This window comes from Aethalodelphis obliquidens, unplaced genomic scaffold (assembly GCF_003676395.1).
Source record: "Aethalodelphis obliquidens isolate GAN/ISIS:26980383/991018 unplaced genomic scaffold, ASM367639v1 scaffold48, whole genome shotgun sequence".
NCBI lineage: Eukaryota > Metazoa > Chordata > Mammalia > Artiodactyla > Delphinidae > Aethalodelphis > Aethalodelphis obliquidens.
The window spans coordinates 8,893,245-8,907,489 of NW_020837992.1; the positions used below are offsets into that span (position 1 = coordinate 8,893,245).

General features: G+C 50.3%; 1 protein-coding gene across 2 annotated transcripts; it reads left to right on the plus strand.

Moving 5' to 3' along the window:
* Window positions 1-925: 925 nt before the first annotated feature.
* On the plus strand, window positions 926-13,845 carry ATF3 (activating transcription factor 3). Of its 2 annotated transcripts, none has more exons than XM_027082939.1 (4): window positions 926-1,104; window positions 7,009-7,252; window positions 11,084-11,191; window positions 12,384-13,845. In XM_027082939.1, exons 2-4 carry the CDS (start codon window positions 7,013-7,015, stop codon window positions 12,579-12,581), a joined length of 546 nt encoding a protein of 181 aa, XP_026938740.1. In that variant the 5' UTR covers window positions 926-1,104; window positions 7,009-7,012; the 3' UTR covers window positions 12,582-13,845. The 2 variants fall into 2 exon arrangements, with proteins under 2 accessions (XP_026938740.1, XP_026938741.1); XM_027082940.1 differs by lacking the exon at window positions 926-1,104 and adding an exon at window positions 1,166-1,701.
* The last annotated feature ends 400 nt before the right edge of the window (window positions 13,846-14,245 follow it).

A 14,245-nucleotide genomic window follows, 5' to 3' on the forward strand; every position in this document is an offset into this window, starting at 1 on the left:
GCTAATCTTTTCACGGGCTTGTTCGTTTCGCTGTCAATTTCAAACGCTTTGGGGTTGTTAAAAAAATCCTAACCCCATAAGGTCCTACCACTAGGCCTGGCCTCAGAGTCGGGTTCCCAACCTGCCGGGAGACGGTTCCGCGTGTGCGCCCCTGTGGGGTGTGCCGGGGCTGCGGGCGTGGGCGCAGAGAGCCCGCGGAGCTCTCCGCGCTTGAGTTAAATCACAGACTTCTCACGGTCCCCGCCACAGAGGTCACCCCCGGCGGGTAACGGTGTGGGTTCACCGTAGGGGTGCCTTTGAGCACTTCTCCCACACTGGGGAATAATCCTTCTGTTCCTATCCCGTCCCCTACTTGAGAAGGAGGCTTTTGACTGCGAAGGGAGTATTTTCACGAAGCGCCAGAAAATGACCACGCATTTTAGAGAAAGGTCGCTGCTCGCTTCCAGCCTCACCTAGTCTGGGCAGCGGCCAGGACCCGTCTCTCCAAACTCCCCCCTCCGCAACTTAGCGGAGGGAGAGATGCCAGCGCGGTGGAGTCATGCCGCTGGCTTGGGCACCATTGGCTCATGCCTGGAACACGCAGCGGCGAGTACGCACATCTGGCGGCCAGCCCGGGCGGCTCCGGTCCTGATATGGAGAGAGAGGGCGGGCGGGTGCCTGTGTCCCGGCGTGCGAGGCCGGGAGAACGCTCCCCGGCCGGCTCCTCCCCGAGCTTGCATCACCGGTCCCTCTTTTCCCCTCCTCCTCTTTGGCCCCTCCTCTCCGCCCCCCACCCCACCCCGGCTTTCGCCCAGCCTAGTTCGGCTGGTTCTCGGGGGAAGCTATTAATAGCATTACGTCAGCCTGGGACTGGTAACCCGGAGAAGGGCGCGCCGCCAGCCCGAGGGCTATAAAAGGGGTGATGCAACGCGCTCCCAGCCACAGGCGCACGCAGCGAGGCGCGCACTGCACAGCGCTCTCCCCGCGCCGCCGCTCCAGCGGACCCGCCAGCCCGCGCGCCGGCTGTGCGCCCTCTGTGCTCGCCCGCCGGCCCCACAAACAGCCCGACCCCACCCCGACCCCGCCCGCCCTCCGGACCCTGGGCGCCCCGAGTGGAGCCAGGAGGTGAGCGTTGGAAGTCGAGTGAGCGCGGCAAGGGTGGCTCGCTTTCATTCTCTTTGCGCCCCTCTGGTAACCAGTCGCCGGCCCCTGCGCCCACCCCCGACACTTGCCCCCCGCCCCTGGCTTCGAAAGAACTCTGGCTTAACTTCTCCCAGCCACCACTGCTTCTCGGCGCTTTAGAAACTTTATCGCAAAGAACTTTCTCTTTTGACCTGGGGCGCGAAATGCTCCTGGCAACCGAGAGGTCGGGCTCCCGCTCCTCCACTGGCGTCGGAGCACAGCTCCTCTCCGCCCTTGCGTTTACTTACCCCCTGGGAGCGGTCGACGGGTGGTGGGTGCTCAGGGTGTCCGAGCCTATCGGGCTCGCCGACCGGCTCCATCCCTTGCTCGGTGCGCGGGCACTGCCACTTGCGAGCCCAGCCTTCCCGAGAGGCGCGGAGGCCGATGCTCGCGGAAGGGCTGCCCCAGAGGCGGAACGGAATGAATGGGGAAGGAGCGGGCGAGCCGGGGTCGCGCGCGCGGCCGCTGGGGATCGCCCTGCCGGCCCCGGAGCGCCGGGAGGCAGGACAGCGCCGGTAGCCCGGAGCGAAAGTTAGTTGGGTAAGTTTACAGAGGTGGCGCGCGCTCATGTGGCTGCCCTAGGGCAGAAGGCGGAGAGGCTCCCGGCACAGATGCCCAGTGTCTGGGCCGGAGACTTCCTGTCCCAAGTTTCTCACACGCTTTTCTCTAGTACCTGTGACTCAAGCTCTGGCTCTTCCTCTGGCGTTTCGCGGATTTCTCTGCTTTCCATCGGGGAGACCCACCGTGGGGGGAAGCGACAGTGCGAAGCCAGTTCAGGTAATTGAGAGACTGGCTCTGTGGTCTAGGGGGCAGGACCCTGAGAGCTTACACTGCACTTGATGTCCTGGGCCTCGCTCAATATCCCCAGCTGGGAAATGTGGGCATATAGACACTCCTGGCCCCTCTGCCTGTTTGCGGGCACGAGGTGGTGGTTGGACTGGACAACCGTTACGGTCCTGTCTGGACGAAGGTTTTCAGATTCTAGGGGGGTATAATTGAAAGACAAGGGACGGATGAGGGGACTTGAGTGACTTGAATGAGGGGGCTTGGACGTCACTGGCCGGCCTCCGAGGCAGTGGGGGAAAAGGGACTTCTTTTGTGGTGCATCTCTTCCCTTCCCCACGTTCTTTCCACTGGAATGGTTCTCCTTCTCTGCTCCCCCCCACCCTCTTTTCATCTGATCCAATCACTTCCTTTCCTTCTATTTTCTTTTCCCTAATTTCATTTCCAAATCGCACATGCTTTCTTACAAATAAAGGAGCTGCTAATCCCTTGATGGAGGCAGAAAAAAAAAAATTGGGTGCTAGAAAATCTGGGTGCTCTCTTAATGCACTTGTTTCAGTGTGGGTGACGGTCACATGTTTGGGGCCTCTGTCTCTTAACTTTAAATGAAGGAGAAATTGGTATAACTGTCCCCCTGTTTTGCATGTAGCATTTGTTGTAGAATAATGCTACTGCTTTGAGGATATCCTGGATGAAGACTGGGGTGGGGGTGGGTTTTAGTATTATTATTGTCTGGGTGGTTTCAGAGGTAACACCGCAGGCAGCATCCGAGGCACACAGTGTGACTAATATACAGTACCCAGCACCTGTGGCAGCTGTTGGAGCCTCCAGATCCTTCCTATTTGAACCCCACCATTCTCTCTCCCCCTCTTGGTCTTTTCTGCCCATTGTCCCCTTCCTTCCCCTCCCTGTCTTAGTCCTATCAAAGCCTCCTCTGTGGTGGGTACAGGTTCCTAGGACTACTGACCCTTCATCTACCTGGCCAATGGCTCTGTTCTCCATTTGCCTCGTTGGTTGATCCTCGCGGTGTTGAATCTCTGTTGGTGATGAAGCAAAATGAGCAGCAGGTGGATGGTCAACAGCTTGGCCTGGGCTGGGCCACTCGCCAGCTTTACGGCCTTGGGCAAGTCACTTTACCTTCCTGGACCCCATTTTACTCAATTACAAAATGAAGATTTGACCTGGACGACTCTAATATTGGGTGTTCTATCCCATTGGATAGAGCTCATGATTTCTTCCCTTTTCAAATGGGCTGGGCATGGGACAGGGTCAGTGGTTCCAAGTGTTACTCAGCCTAGGGAAGAGGAAGTACATAGCCAGGACACGACAGGAACCGGAAACGGTTTCATGTGTGAGACCTGGTCATTTCTCAAGTACTTAAGACCAGTGGGGACAAGCTGGGGCCAGCAAATAGTGGGGTGGAATTGATCTGGTGCACCAAGAGCCCAGAGGTCAAGGTGCAAAAGAAGCTGTCTGTGACTGACCTGAATTTCTTGAGGGTTCCAGTTAATTCATGATTAGTGGGGCTCAACTTCATTGACAGCAACATTATGAGTCCCCCCTGAAATGGGGAAAGTGGAATCACAGTAATAATGGCTACCCAGGATGTGTGTAAATCCACCTTCACATATCTCATATGATCTTCCCGACAGCCCTGGGAGGGAACTGGGGCAGGCGGTATTGGTCTCATTTTACACATGAGGTGACTGAGGTCCAGAAAGCATGCCAACGGGTGCTCAGCGTGTGAGTGGTAGTGATAGGCCTGCAAGCGTCATCTCTGTCCTGATGTCTAGCCTTACACCTACAACTGCAGTGTCTATATACCTACTTCCAGTGGGCCAGGAGAAAGACCAAGACAGGAAGTTAGTGAAAGAACTGGCTACCTACTATAAGATGTTTTATGAGCAGTGCTTAGTGGAAAGAGATGAAAATTAAAAGTGAAAATTCAAGGTAGTAGCAGCTACTAGGAAATAAAATCTGGGAGCTGAATTTCCAGTTAAAGAAATACATGAGTAAAGTTTCACTTTCTTGGAAATGATGAAACTACCGATTGTATGACACGATTTCTGATTAGAGATAATGAGAAGCAAAATGCAGGTTCTTTGTAATAAGTCTAGACAATTTTAAGGTCAGTACAGAAAGTCAGCTCAGAAAATCCTCTAAAATTTTTTCTTCAAAGGGGTATGTTCAAGAGTCTCAACTTGCTTAAAAACTGAAGGTTTAACTTCATTTTTCTTGTAGGGGCACAGCCTGAGTCTAGGCTGATCACATTTTAAGAGAATGAGGCAACAAATAACTGGAAAGTATCTCAAGAAACTGAACTTTAGCTGAGTGCAGGAAAAACCCAAATCGTTACAGTTACAACTGCTTTACTTTCTGAAAGGCTTTTAAACATTTTTACAACCTGTTTCCATCCTCAAGTAAGCCCACCCAATGCTTTTCATAAAAACATTCCATACCACTGGCATTCTTCAGTTTCTTTCATCAGGACTGCTGACTTTACACTAAGAAGGGGGGAAAAAAAACCCACACAGCAGACCCCAAGCCCTGAAAGCTCATTAATAAACTTGGGAGGTGAAATGGAACTACGCTCAACTGTGGTGGAATTCAAACTGCCTGTGCGGAAGGGAGCCATGCCGTCCTTCAGACAAAGGCCAGCCCAGTGGTAGCTCTGAAATCCATCCCTGAACTACTGCGTTTTTAATAACGTTGGAAAGGGAGGGAAAACACAATTGCATGGGAGAATCTTAAGCCTCTGGCTTTGGAGAGCTGGTTTCTCAGAGTTTATCGGAAAAGTCTCCTCCCCGCATCCTAAGATTACAGGATTCAACTGATAGAAGAATATCAGTTCTGACTCATGACATAGGGCTTTGGGAAGAGAATCACATACGTTTCCTGGGTTTCTCTGAATAGTCAACAATGGTGGTGTTCATTGGCCTGGAATTCTTGCCACCATCAGTGTATCTTGGATCTTAAGGGGGATGTAGAGGGGATGTACAGGGTGTTGTATTCAGAAGTGTCTGAGATCAAAGACAGTGACCAACCACCCACCCACCTGGACCCCACAGAGCATCTGTTGGGAGAGCCAGCCCTGGGCTGGACAGATCTCTGGGAGGCCCAATAATAACATACTTCCTAGTTGCATTATATTTTCCAGGGCATATTCAGGTATTATTTCTTCAATGCCTTGCACAACTCTGGGAAAATAGGGTGATTGTTTTTAGACTTCTTTTACAGAGGAGAGAGAAGGCTCTGGGAGGTAAGATGATGACGCATAAGGAAGTGAGCCTCAAATCTTGATGTTCTGACCCCAGACTGGGAATTCCTAAATGCAGGCAGCAGTCTGAGTGTGCACCCAGGCAGAGAAAGCTCAGGAATTCAATACAGAATTCACATTTTCCCCATGGCTCTTTGCTTAGTCTCCCTTCCATCACTTCAGTTCCAGGACCCTCACCCATCCCCATGCCTACTCCCAACCCTCAAGAAAAGTTTGCTCTGGCTTTTTGTTTGCTTTTACAATTTAGAATAATATTCTATGTTCTGTAAATTAAGGGCATGAGTTCTGGAGTCAAACTTAATTCCAAATCCTGATGCTGCCTCATACTAACTCTATGACTTTGGGCAAATTATTTAGCTTGTCTAAATTTTAGTTACTTCATCCATAAAATGGGACTAGGACCTAACTGGGTTCTCATGAAGATTAAGTGAGATAAGGCACATAAGGTTTCTGGAATGAAGGAGGCACTTGTGAAATGTTAGCGACTTGCCAAAGGGCTTCTCTTCTGTCTGGATTTAGCTAATGACCTCAGGTCCCCAGGTTGACAGGGATGCTCCAAGGGGACCGCCTGCCCTGAGAATCCCCACATTCATCGCCCCTGGAGAACTGAAAGCAGGGATGAGGGGGGATGGCCACTGCTGGAGGGAGTATACAGCAGGAAGAGATTTATGGAGGGCTATTCCAAACTGGGGCCATGGAACCATTACTATTTCTGCCCTTTCTTGCTTGCTTTTTTTTTGTCCCTTTGTCTTCCCTGGGCTGTAGAAGGATAGGGGGTAGATGGGACCTCAGAGGCCATTTGACTTAACCGCCCCTTCCTCATTTCATGTATTCAGTCGGATAGTCTCCAGCAGTCAGCAGGCATTGGGAGAAGCCGGTGCCAGGGGCTGGGTCAGGCTCTGGAAAGAGCAACAGTGGAGACTCCATCCCGGTGCTGTAGGAGTTCCCAGACATTTGTCACATAAAGGCTGAGACTCAGAGAGCTCGGGTCACACCACTCCTTAGTGCCAGAGCCAGTCCCAGGCCCCCTCTGAGCCCAGCCCAAGCCCTTCCAAACATCACAGAGCTGAACAACACTCCCCAAAAGAGGTCCACATTCTGAGCTCCTCACTTTTCTTTACTCTGAGGTCTTTTGCTTCACCAACCTTTACCTTAAGAAAGGGCTGCTCTAGTCCCTTGTGACCTGAATTCCCACACCCCAGCCAAACTGGGACGAAGAAATGCACCTGCTACAGTTACTGTCCTCATTCTCAATGACTTGGATCCAACTTCCCAAGGGGGAAGCTTCAGAGAGATATTTGCTAAATTCAAAGGTCCCCCACTCCTTGCTTTTACTCCCACTCACTGATAGATTTAACTTGATTTCAGATACCTTCCAAGTTTTTCTTTCTTTTTTCTTGAAAAGGAGACTGCAAATGGGGTTACATAATAGTCTCACTGATTTTTTTTTTTAACGCTCTTCCTCTTTCAGGACTGTTTGAGGCTACATTTGCATATATGCACACCAGCCAATACTAATAGCTCTTGTGAATTCAGAATAGCCTGAAATGCCACCCCTTATAAACTTCAACTAGGCATTTTATCCACATCACTGAGCTGTGTATTTTAAGAACCTGTTTTACTCAAGATGAGGATGGTGTGAAATGAAAACAAAGCAGAAGGCCGAGGGCTAATGGGACCTTCTTCTGGGGGTGGGGCTCAGGTATTGGAGGTCGCAGGTGCGGGGGGGTCCTTGATCCCATGCCCCCAAATCCCTGAAGTAGTTTGGGTTTTGATGTGTCTTTCAGCAAAATGATGCTTCAACACCCAGGCCAGGTCTCTGCCTCGGAAGTCAGTGCCTCTGCCATCGTCCCCTGCCTGTCCCCTCCTGGGTCACTGGTGTTTGAGGATTTTGCTAACCTGACACCCTTTGTCAAGGAAGAGCTGAGGTTCGCCATCCAGAGCAAGCACCTCTGCCACCGGATGTCCTCGGCGCTGGAGTCAGTCACCGTCAGCAGCAGACCCCTCGAGATGTCAGTCACCAAAGCCGAGGTAGGTTCTCCCAGGAGTGCCCTTTCTTCCTGCACTTACTTATTGCACACCTACCACGCGCCAGGCATGCTCTAGGCAGGGGGCTTCGGCCATGAATAAAACAAAATCACTGCCCTCACAGGGAGCTTACCTTCCACTGGGAGGAGACAGACAACACACAAGATAAGTAAATCCATAAAAGACAGACAGGCAAAGGAGAAAAATAAAGCAGCAAAGGGGGACAGGGGAGTGGGGCAGGAGTGGGGTTGCTGTTTTAAACCAGGAGTTCAGGGGAGGCTTCCCTGATAGAATCGCCTTTGAGCAGAGACTCGAAGGAGGAGCGGATAAGGGCCATATGGGTATCTGGCAAAAGATCAAGAATAAGGGCACTGAGGGAGGGGCGTGCTGAGGGCACAGGACCAGTAGCAAGGAGGGCCAAGTGGCTGGGGTCACGTGTGGGGTGGGGAGTGAGGCAGGCGCTGAGCTCACGGGTGGAGGCCAGATCACGTTGGGTGTTGTAGGCTATTGTAAAGACACGCCATGTACTCAGAGTGAGGTGGCGAGCCCCTGGGAGGGTTTCTGAGCAGAGGAGCGACATGGTCTAACCTGATATTCCTAAATGATTACCCTGGCTGTCGAGTCGAGAATGGGCAGTACAAGCGAGGGCAGAAGCAGGGTACCGACACGAGAGGGTCTGCATCGGGATGAGGGCCGTGAGGTGCCGAGTTGTCAGCTTCTGGATCTGTCTTGATGGTACAGCTGATTTCCCGGAGTCATACATCGGGTATGACTCCAAACGGGAGTCAATGGTGACTCCAAAATTTCTGGCCTGACCAGCAGTAAAGATGGAGAGCCTATTTGCTGCTGAGGTTGGGACTGCAGGACATTGGGTGGGACAAGAGCAGGCATCCATCCTGTTCAATGCCCCAGTGGAGGTGTGAAGGAGGCAGTTGGATACGTGGGTCTGGAGCTGAGAGGAGAGTCAGGGCCAGAGATACAGAGTTGGAAGCCATCAGCGTATGGATGGTATTGAAAGCCATGAGTCTGTCTGTATGAGATCACCTTCGGTGTCCAGTTGTTCTGAAGAAGCAGAGTGTGTGGTGATTGTTTTCATCACTACGAGAACCCAGGTGGCCAGGCTGTGGAGCAAGGACCAGTCAGCCATGCTCACAGCCTCGGTACAGGTTCTGCTCCAAGTTCACTTCTGTCTCTGACGCTTGTGCTGTTCTCCACTCGGCAGCCTTTTATAAGACACCTGGAGTAACAGGCATGGTGAGAAGTCTGGGAGGTGCTTGCTGGCAATGCTGTGGTGGTTCGAGAACTTCAGAGCTGAGGTCTCAGCTGTTTTGTCGGCCTCCCCCTCATGGATGAAAGATGGGAGTGTTTCAAGCTCACTTAACTGGCATGGTCACTGCCTTTAGGCAAGAGGTAGTGGACCTGGCCAGAAAAGAACTGAGTTTTAAAGGAAGTTGGTTAGGAACCTTTATGATTCTGTGAAAGGGGGGGCAGGTAAATAATGACTCCTGTATAGAACTGATCTAAGGGTTAAATGAGATGGCATTTGTTAGGGGTCTAGCAGAGGGCCTGGCTGAGTGTTAACATTCAGTGAATGGTAGGCAGGACTACTATATGATGCTATGTCCTTAAGGGAGCATTGGGGCATTGGCTGTACCCCCAGTTAACCTCAGGGCAAGTCACTGGTGCCCAGTCCAATATTGGAAAGTGCAGGGTGGGAACATGGGACACTCAAGGAAAAAATTTAAAAATTTTTTTCTAATTAAATCTTGAAATTACAGGATGCAGTGGAAGTAGTGGGGTGCCATGGAAGGAAGGAAAACATTTTGGAGGGATATTTGGAGGGTTCTCCAGAGCAAGAAGCAGGCAGCCAGCTTCATGGAAGCAGTCTTAAAGTCATCCAACTCATGTATTGTGATTTTTTTGTTCATCAAGTGACCTTCTGATCTTAGGTCAGTTTAACAAGTAGATTTTTCTACTGGGAAGAGAATGTACCAAATGACCTAGTTGAATGTTCTTCTCCTTGGTGGCTGTAATTCTCAACTTAAGGCACTGAGCCTGTGAAACCCACGGGCATCCTGTGTATCTGGGCAGCGTGAGCCTCCTCCCCAGATCCCAGGCACCTCTGGGAATGCAGCACGGTGGAATGAGGCAGCTGTGGCCAAGAGAGGACACAGGACCGGGAGCCACAGGCCTGGGTTTTACATCCAGTGTTGTAGCCTACTGGTCTGCTGACCATGAGCTGGTGATTCCTGGGCCTCCCTTGGCACATTACTTTTGGCCACTCTGTGCCTCATTTGCACATCAATAAAGTGAGGGGATTGATCTAAATGGCCTTTAGAAAGGCTTTTCCATGTCTGACACTTTGTGACTCTGAGATTTGCTCTACTTTCAAGTACTTCCTTTTATGAGAATACTTTGAATCCTCCCCCCCCCCCCGTCCAAAAGTATCTGTAGAGTTAGTTGCAAAGGGAATTCTAGACTTGCTGAATTCTTAATGAAGACATTGATGATGAGGTTAATGATGATAATAACTAAAGCTTCCATGGCACCTAAACCCTGTGCAGAGGGCTTTACATAGATTAACTAATTTGACCCTCATCACAACCCTATTGGGTAGGTAAGATTATTGATCCCATTTTACAAATGAGGAAACTGAGGCTCAAAAGAGCATAGTAACTTGCACAAGGTCTCACAGCTAATAGGCAGTGAAGTTGAGATTCAAAGGTAGTTTAGTCTAAACCCAATGTCCGCCTATGTGGTTCTAGGATCCAAGACATAAGAGGTAGAAATGCCTCTCATCGTATTTCCCCCTTGGGCTTTGTTTCCCTATGTTGTAAAGCCTCCATCTCAGTCCAACCTTAAGTCAGTGTCATCTAATCCAAAGTCAGAGGTGAAGTGATCGTGGTGTCCCAGGATCTCTTTGATTTGCAGTGAGGCTCCCATGGCCTTTCCTGCTGTCTGGAGCAGTGACAAGTGACACGACAAAGTTCTGACATTAGTGGCCTAAACCATCACCCACTCTGCTCACTGTGAGTGCTTCACTCCCGCTGGACTCTGGTCTCTGAGCCAAGTCCAGCAGCCAGACTTTGCTCGCTCCCCATCAGTCCAGAGGCGAAGTCAGGATCAGAGTGAACTTCACAGAGGACCAGATGGTAAAGCAGGACAGGGTTTTGTTCTCTGAGGATCGCAGGGCTGGCTCAGGGTGGGGCACAGAGGAAGAGATCAATATCAACTTGTTCGATGAATCAATGGATGGTTCTAGTTCTCCACCCACAGGTGGCACCAAGCCATGGGCTGATAACGCCACTTTGGTTGGGGAATAGGCTTGGGTTCCTCTTCTCCAGGAGCTGCACGGGCTTCTCCTGAATTTAGGAAGGAGGTGCTATGATGATGTTCCAGGTGAAGATAGAGATGAATCGAAGAAGAGGCAGGGGGAATGGGTGGCAAGGTGATATTCCTGAGGTCATTCCTGGTTCTAGGGGAAAGGACGTATTTACTGAACAAAATCTGTTTCTTGCTCTAGTTGATAACCAATAGTTATCACTTTGAATATCAAACTATTTTAAAATCCAAATGTTTTTTAAAAGTAAAATAAATTTAATTTACTAATATTGCCAATATAATTTTAACTGTTCTTTGATTTTTCATTATTCTTGAGCGTGTGTGTGTGTGTGTGTGTGTAGAGGTTGCATGCAAAAGTCTAGGGCTTTACTTCTCCCAAATTCTTTAGGGCTGCCCCGGTTTGTCAGTTTTAGCTGGAAATAAAAGGCAGTGTATTTGAGGTGGATTGAATTTCTAGCCTCCCATTAAGCTTGTGCCTCTTGAATTTTACAGGTAGCCCCTGAAGAAGATGAAAGGAAAAAGAGGCGACGGGAAAGAAATAAGATTGCAGCTGCCAAGTGCCGAAACAAGAAGAAGGAGAAGACAGAGTGCCTGCAGAAGGTGAGTGCCTGTGTGCCTTGCTCCTTCCTCTTGCTCACGCCTGTCCCCCGCCAACCTCACGTCACGTGAGGAAGGGGAGTTTGAAAGCCCCCGCCCAGAAATGCTTTCCCAGGAAGGGCATTGTAGCTGGTAGCAGAAATGCCAGTTGCAGAACGACGAAGTAGCAAAGCTGTTAGCACAATGAATGTGACTCTGGGTGTGTAAGAAGCAGGTGTGTGAATTAAAAACCACAAGATCATCTGGTGCCCATATTCCCCCTCGGCCGGTCCATACACGTCCAGAAGCCTCTGGGTACGGGATACGTCAGTCCAGTGAAAGAGGCTTCAGTTGCCCATTTTCCTCAGGAAAGAAAGCTGCCACCTCTCATCTGGCTCACTGTGAAAAGCCTTTAATTAATCTCTTCAAACAAGCTATTTCCTTAATCCACAGGCAGAGGTTACACTTTCTTTGCTTTTCTCTCTCGTTCTTAACTCTGCAGCCCTTCTCTTTGGTGCATCCAATAGTCTGTGCTCCCAGCTGCATTCAGCCGGCTCCCCTTCCAGAAGGGAGAAGCGCCACTTGCGGGCAGCTGGAGCAGGCCGTGATGCAGTCTTTCCAGTGGCTGTGTCCCCTCTCCCAAGTGTAGACAGGCCAGGGCAGAGTCTTCACCCAGGTTCCACAGGTCCCCAAGGGTTCTGTCAGTTGCTTCAGGGGGTCAGTGAAAATTAAGACATTTTATCGCTATGTACATTCTTTCTGGGGAGATGAGCTTCTCAGTGAAATCAGTGACCCACAGAAGACTAAGCACCATGAGTCTGGATTGCCTTCCAGTCCCCAAGGCCCTTTCGGGTCCAGAAGACCTGCCCATGGGCTGTTGTACTTGTGTAAAGGAGATCTCTTTGCCATTGCTTCTATTGCTGTTTCGTTACTATTAGGGTCACAACCTGCCTCAACCTTGAGTGGAAACTCAAGGCATCTCTGAAGGAGCCTCCAAGTTCAAAGGCTTCTCCAGGCTCTGGATTCTCCCAAACCTAATGCTGCCGTCCCGGCTTTGTGGGGCACTGTAGCAGGGAGCCAGCGGCCATTTCCAGCTTGATGAGCCCCGACGTGTCCCAGCTGTTACCCCTTGCCACCCAGGGGCCACGAGCAGGCCACCCCGTTCCTCACTGGCCCGTGGCTTCCCTTCCTAATCCCTCTGCTGCTTGTCCCCCAGGAGTCAGAGAAGCTGGAGAGTGTGAATGCCGAACTGAAGGCCCAAATTGAGGAGCTCAAGAATGAGAAGCAGCATTTGATATACATGCTCAACCTGCACCGGCCCACATGCATTGTCCGGGCTCAGAACGGGAGGACTCCAGAAGATGAGAGAAACCTTTTTATCCAACAGATAAAAGAGGGAACATTGCAGAGCTAAGCAGCCATGGTATGGGGCAACTGCGGAGTCCTCATCGAATCCTCCTTTTACATCCAAAACCCTGAAGCCATTGGAGATCTGACTTCCTGTGCACCTCTTGAATCCCATCAGCAAAGAACCATCACAGTGGGAGGGCCCTCGGTGACTTTCCACTCTACCCCAGAGTGGACTTTGGACCAGGGCAACAAGGGCATCTTTTTCCTCAACTCCAGAATTTAGGCCTTAACATCTTGGCCTTCCTTGGATTCTCCAGATGGCCCCTGGTTAGGGTCCTGCCTGCTTTTCATCTGGATTCTGCAAAAACCAGGCCTCCCACCATTAGGATTCATGCAGAAGCATCATCTGTACCCTGGGTGGGTGGGGTGGGGCCACCTCCTCTGCTGCCGCTGCCACTGTCACTTGTAGGGGACGTGGAGTGAGAATGGCATTTTGTGAAGCTGTGCGATGGCTAGGGTTGTGCTTTCTAGCAAATATGCTGTTCTGTACAGGAATTACCGTGTGCAAGGCGTTCGTTTCAAAACTAGGCGTTGTGCTCTTCTGACGTTTGCGCCACACAACACCACTGTGACTTTCTCATCACTTTCCTCAGATCTGGTTTCTGAGAATTTGGGGGGGGGGTTGTCTATCATATCAGCACGTGCAGTGTCTTGCAAAGTATTCAGGTGGCCAGAAGAGGTTGTCAGCCCCGGGAGAACAGAATTGTGCCAGCCTGGACTGAGTGCAGTTTTGTGCCAACAGAAAAGGCCTCTTCCCCTTGGCACCCAAGCATTAACGCACGTCCTCTGTTGCAAACTCAGTTATAATGTCACAGGAAGAAAGCAGAAACAGAGTCCAGCTTCCGAAGGGTTAGGAGTCTCTGCTCAGTGACTTAGGTCAGGAATTTTTTCTAGGCCGGAAGAGCCAAAGAATATTCCATTTTCCTTTTCTTGTGGTTGAAAACCACAATCAGTGGAGATGCATTTGAAGCCAGGTGATGCCTAGGCTTTAGCATTATTAGATGTTAATGGCATTGTTTCTGTCATGCAGATGTTTGTAGAAATTGGGCCCAGAGCATTTATAGCTGTGAGACAGTCACTCACACTGGCCATGAGGACTCTGGCTACTGTCTGTTTAAATTCTGACGTTTCTGTGAAATCCTCAGAGTGTTTAATCCTACTCAGTAGTATCATTACAATTTTCTGTAAAAGAAGATATTACTTATTTATCCTAGTATTCCTAACCTGTCAATAGAATAAATATTGGAACCAAGACATGGTGAACTTAAGTGTTGTGCTGGTTTGTGTTCTTTTAAATTGGTTGTTTGTTGAGATCTAACCATTTCCCTCCCCTCTCCTTTGGAGATGGTGGTGTAGGGGGTGGTCTCGAGCTTTAAATATTCTGCAGGTGTTGTTCTTTGTTCTCTGGGGTGCCACTAGGTGGGATTTTTGACTTTCAATCCTGTTCCTCAGTCTGTGGTTTCTGATGCTCAGTTTCTCATTGACAAACCCTAGGACACAACAGCAAGCATACCCTTTAGATTGTTTGGTATTAAGATAGAATTTTGGGGGCTTCCCTGGTGGCGCAGTGGTTAAGAATCCACCTGCCAACGCAGGGGACACGGGTTCGAGCCCTGGTCCGGGAAGATCCCACATGCCATGGAGCAACTAAGCCCGTGCGCCACAACT

What these genes read in the sequence shown, in the direction of transcription:
- ATF3 (XM_027082940.1), top strand. Translation starts at nt 1,586, where the DNA reads ATGGGGAAGGAGCGGGCGAGCCGGGGTCGCGCGCGCGGCCGCTGGGGA. An exon ending in CCGGAGCGAAAGTTAGTTGG is followed by an intron (nt 1,702 to 7,008) that starts GTAAGTTTACAG and finishes TGTGTCTTTCAG; the next exon opens with CAAAATGATGCTTCAACACC. An exon ending in TGTCAGTCACCAAAGCCGAG is followed by an intron (nt 7,253 to 11,083) that starts GTAGGTTCTCCC and finishes TGAATTTTACAG; the next exon opens with GTAGCCCCTGAAGAAGATGA.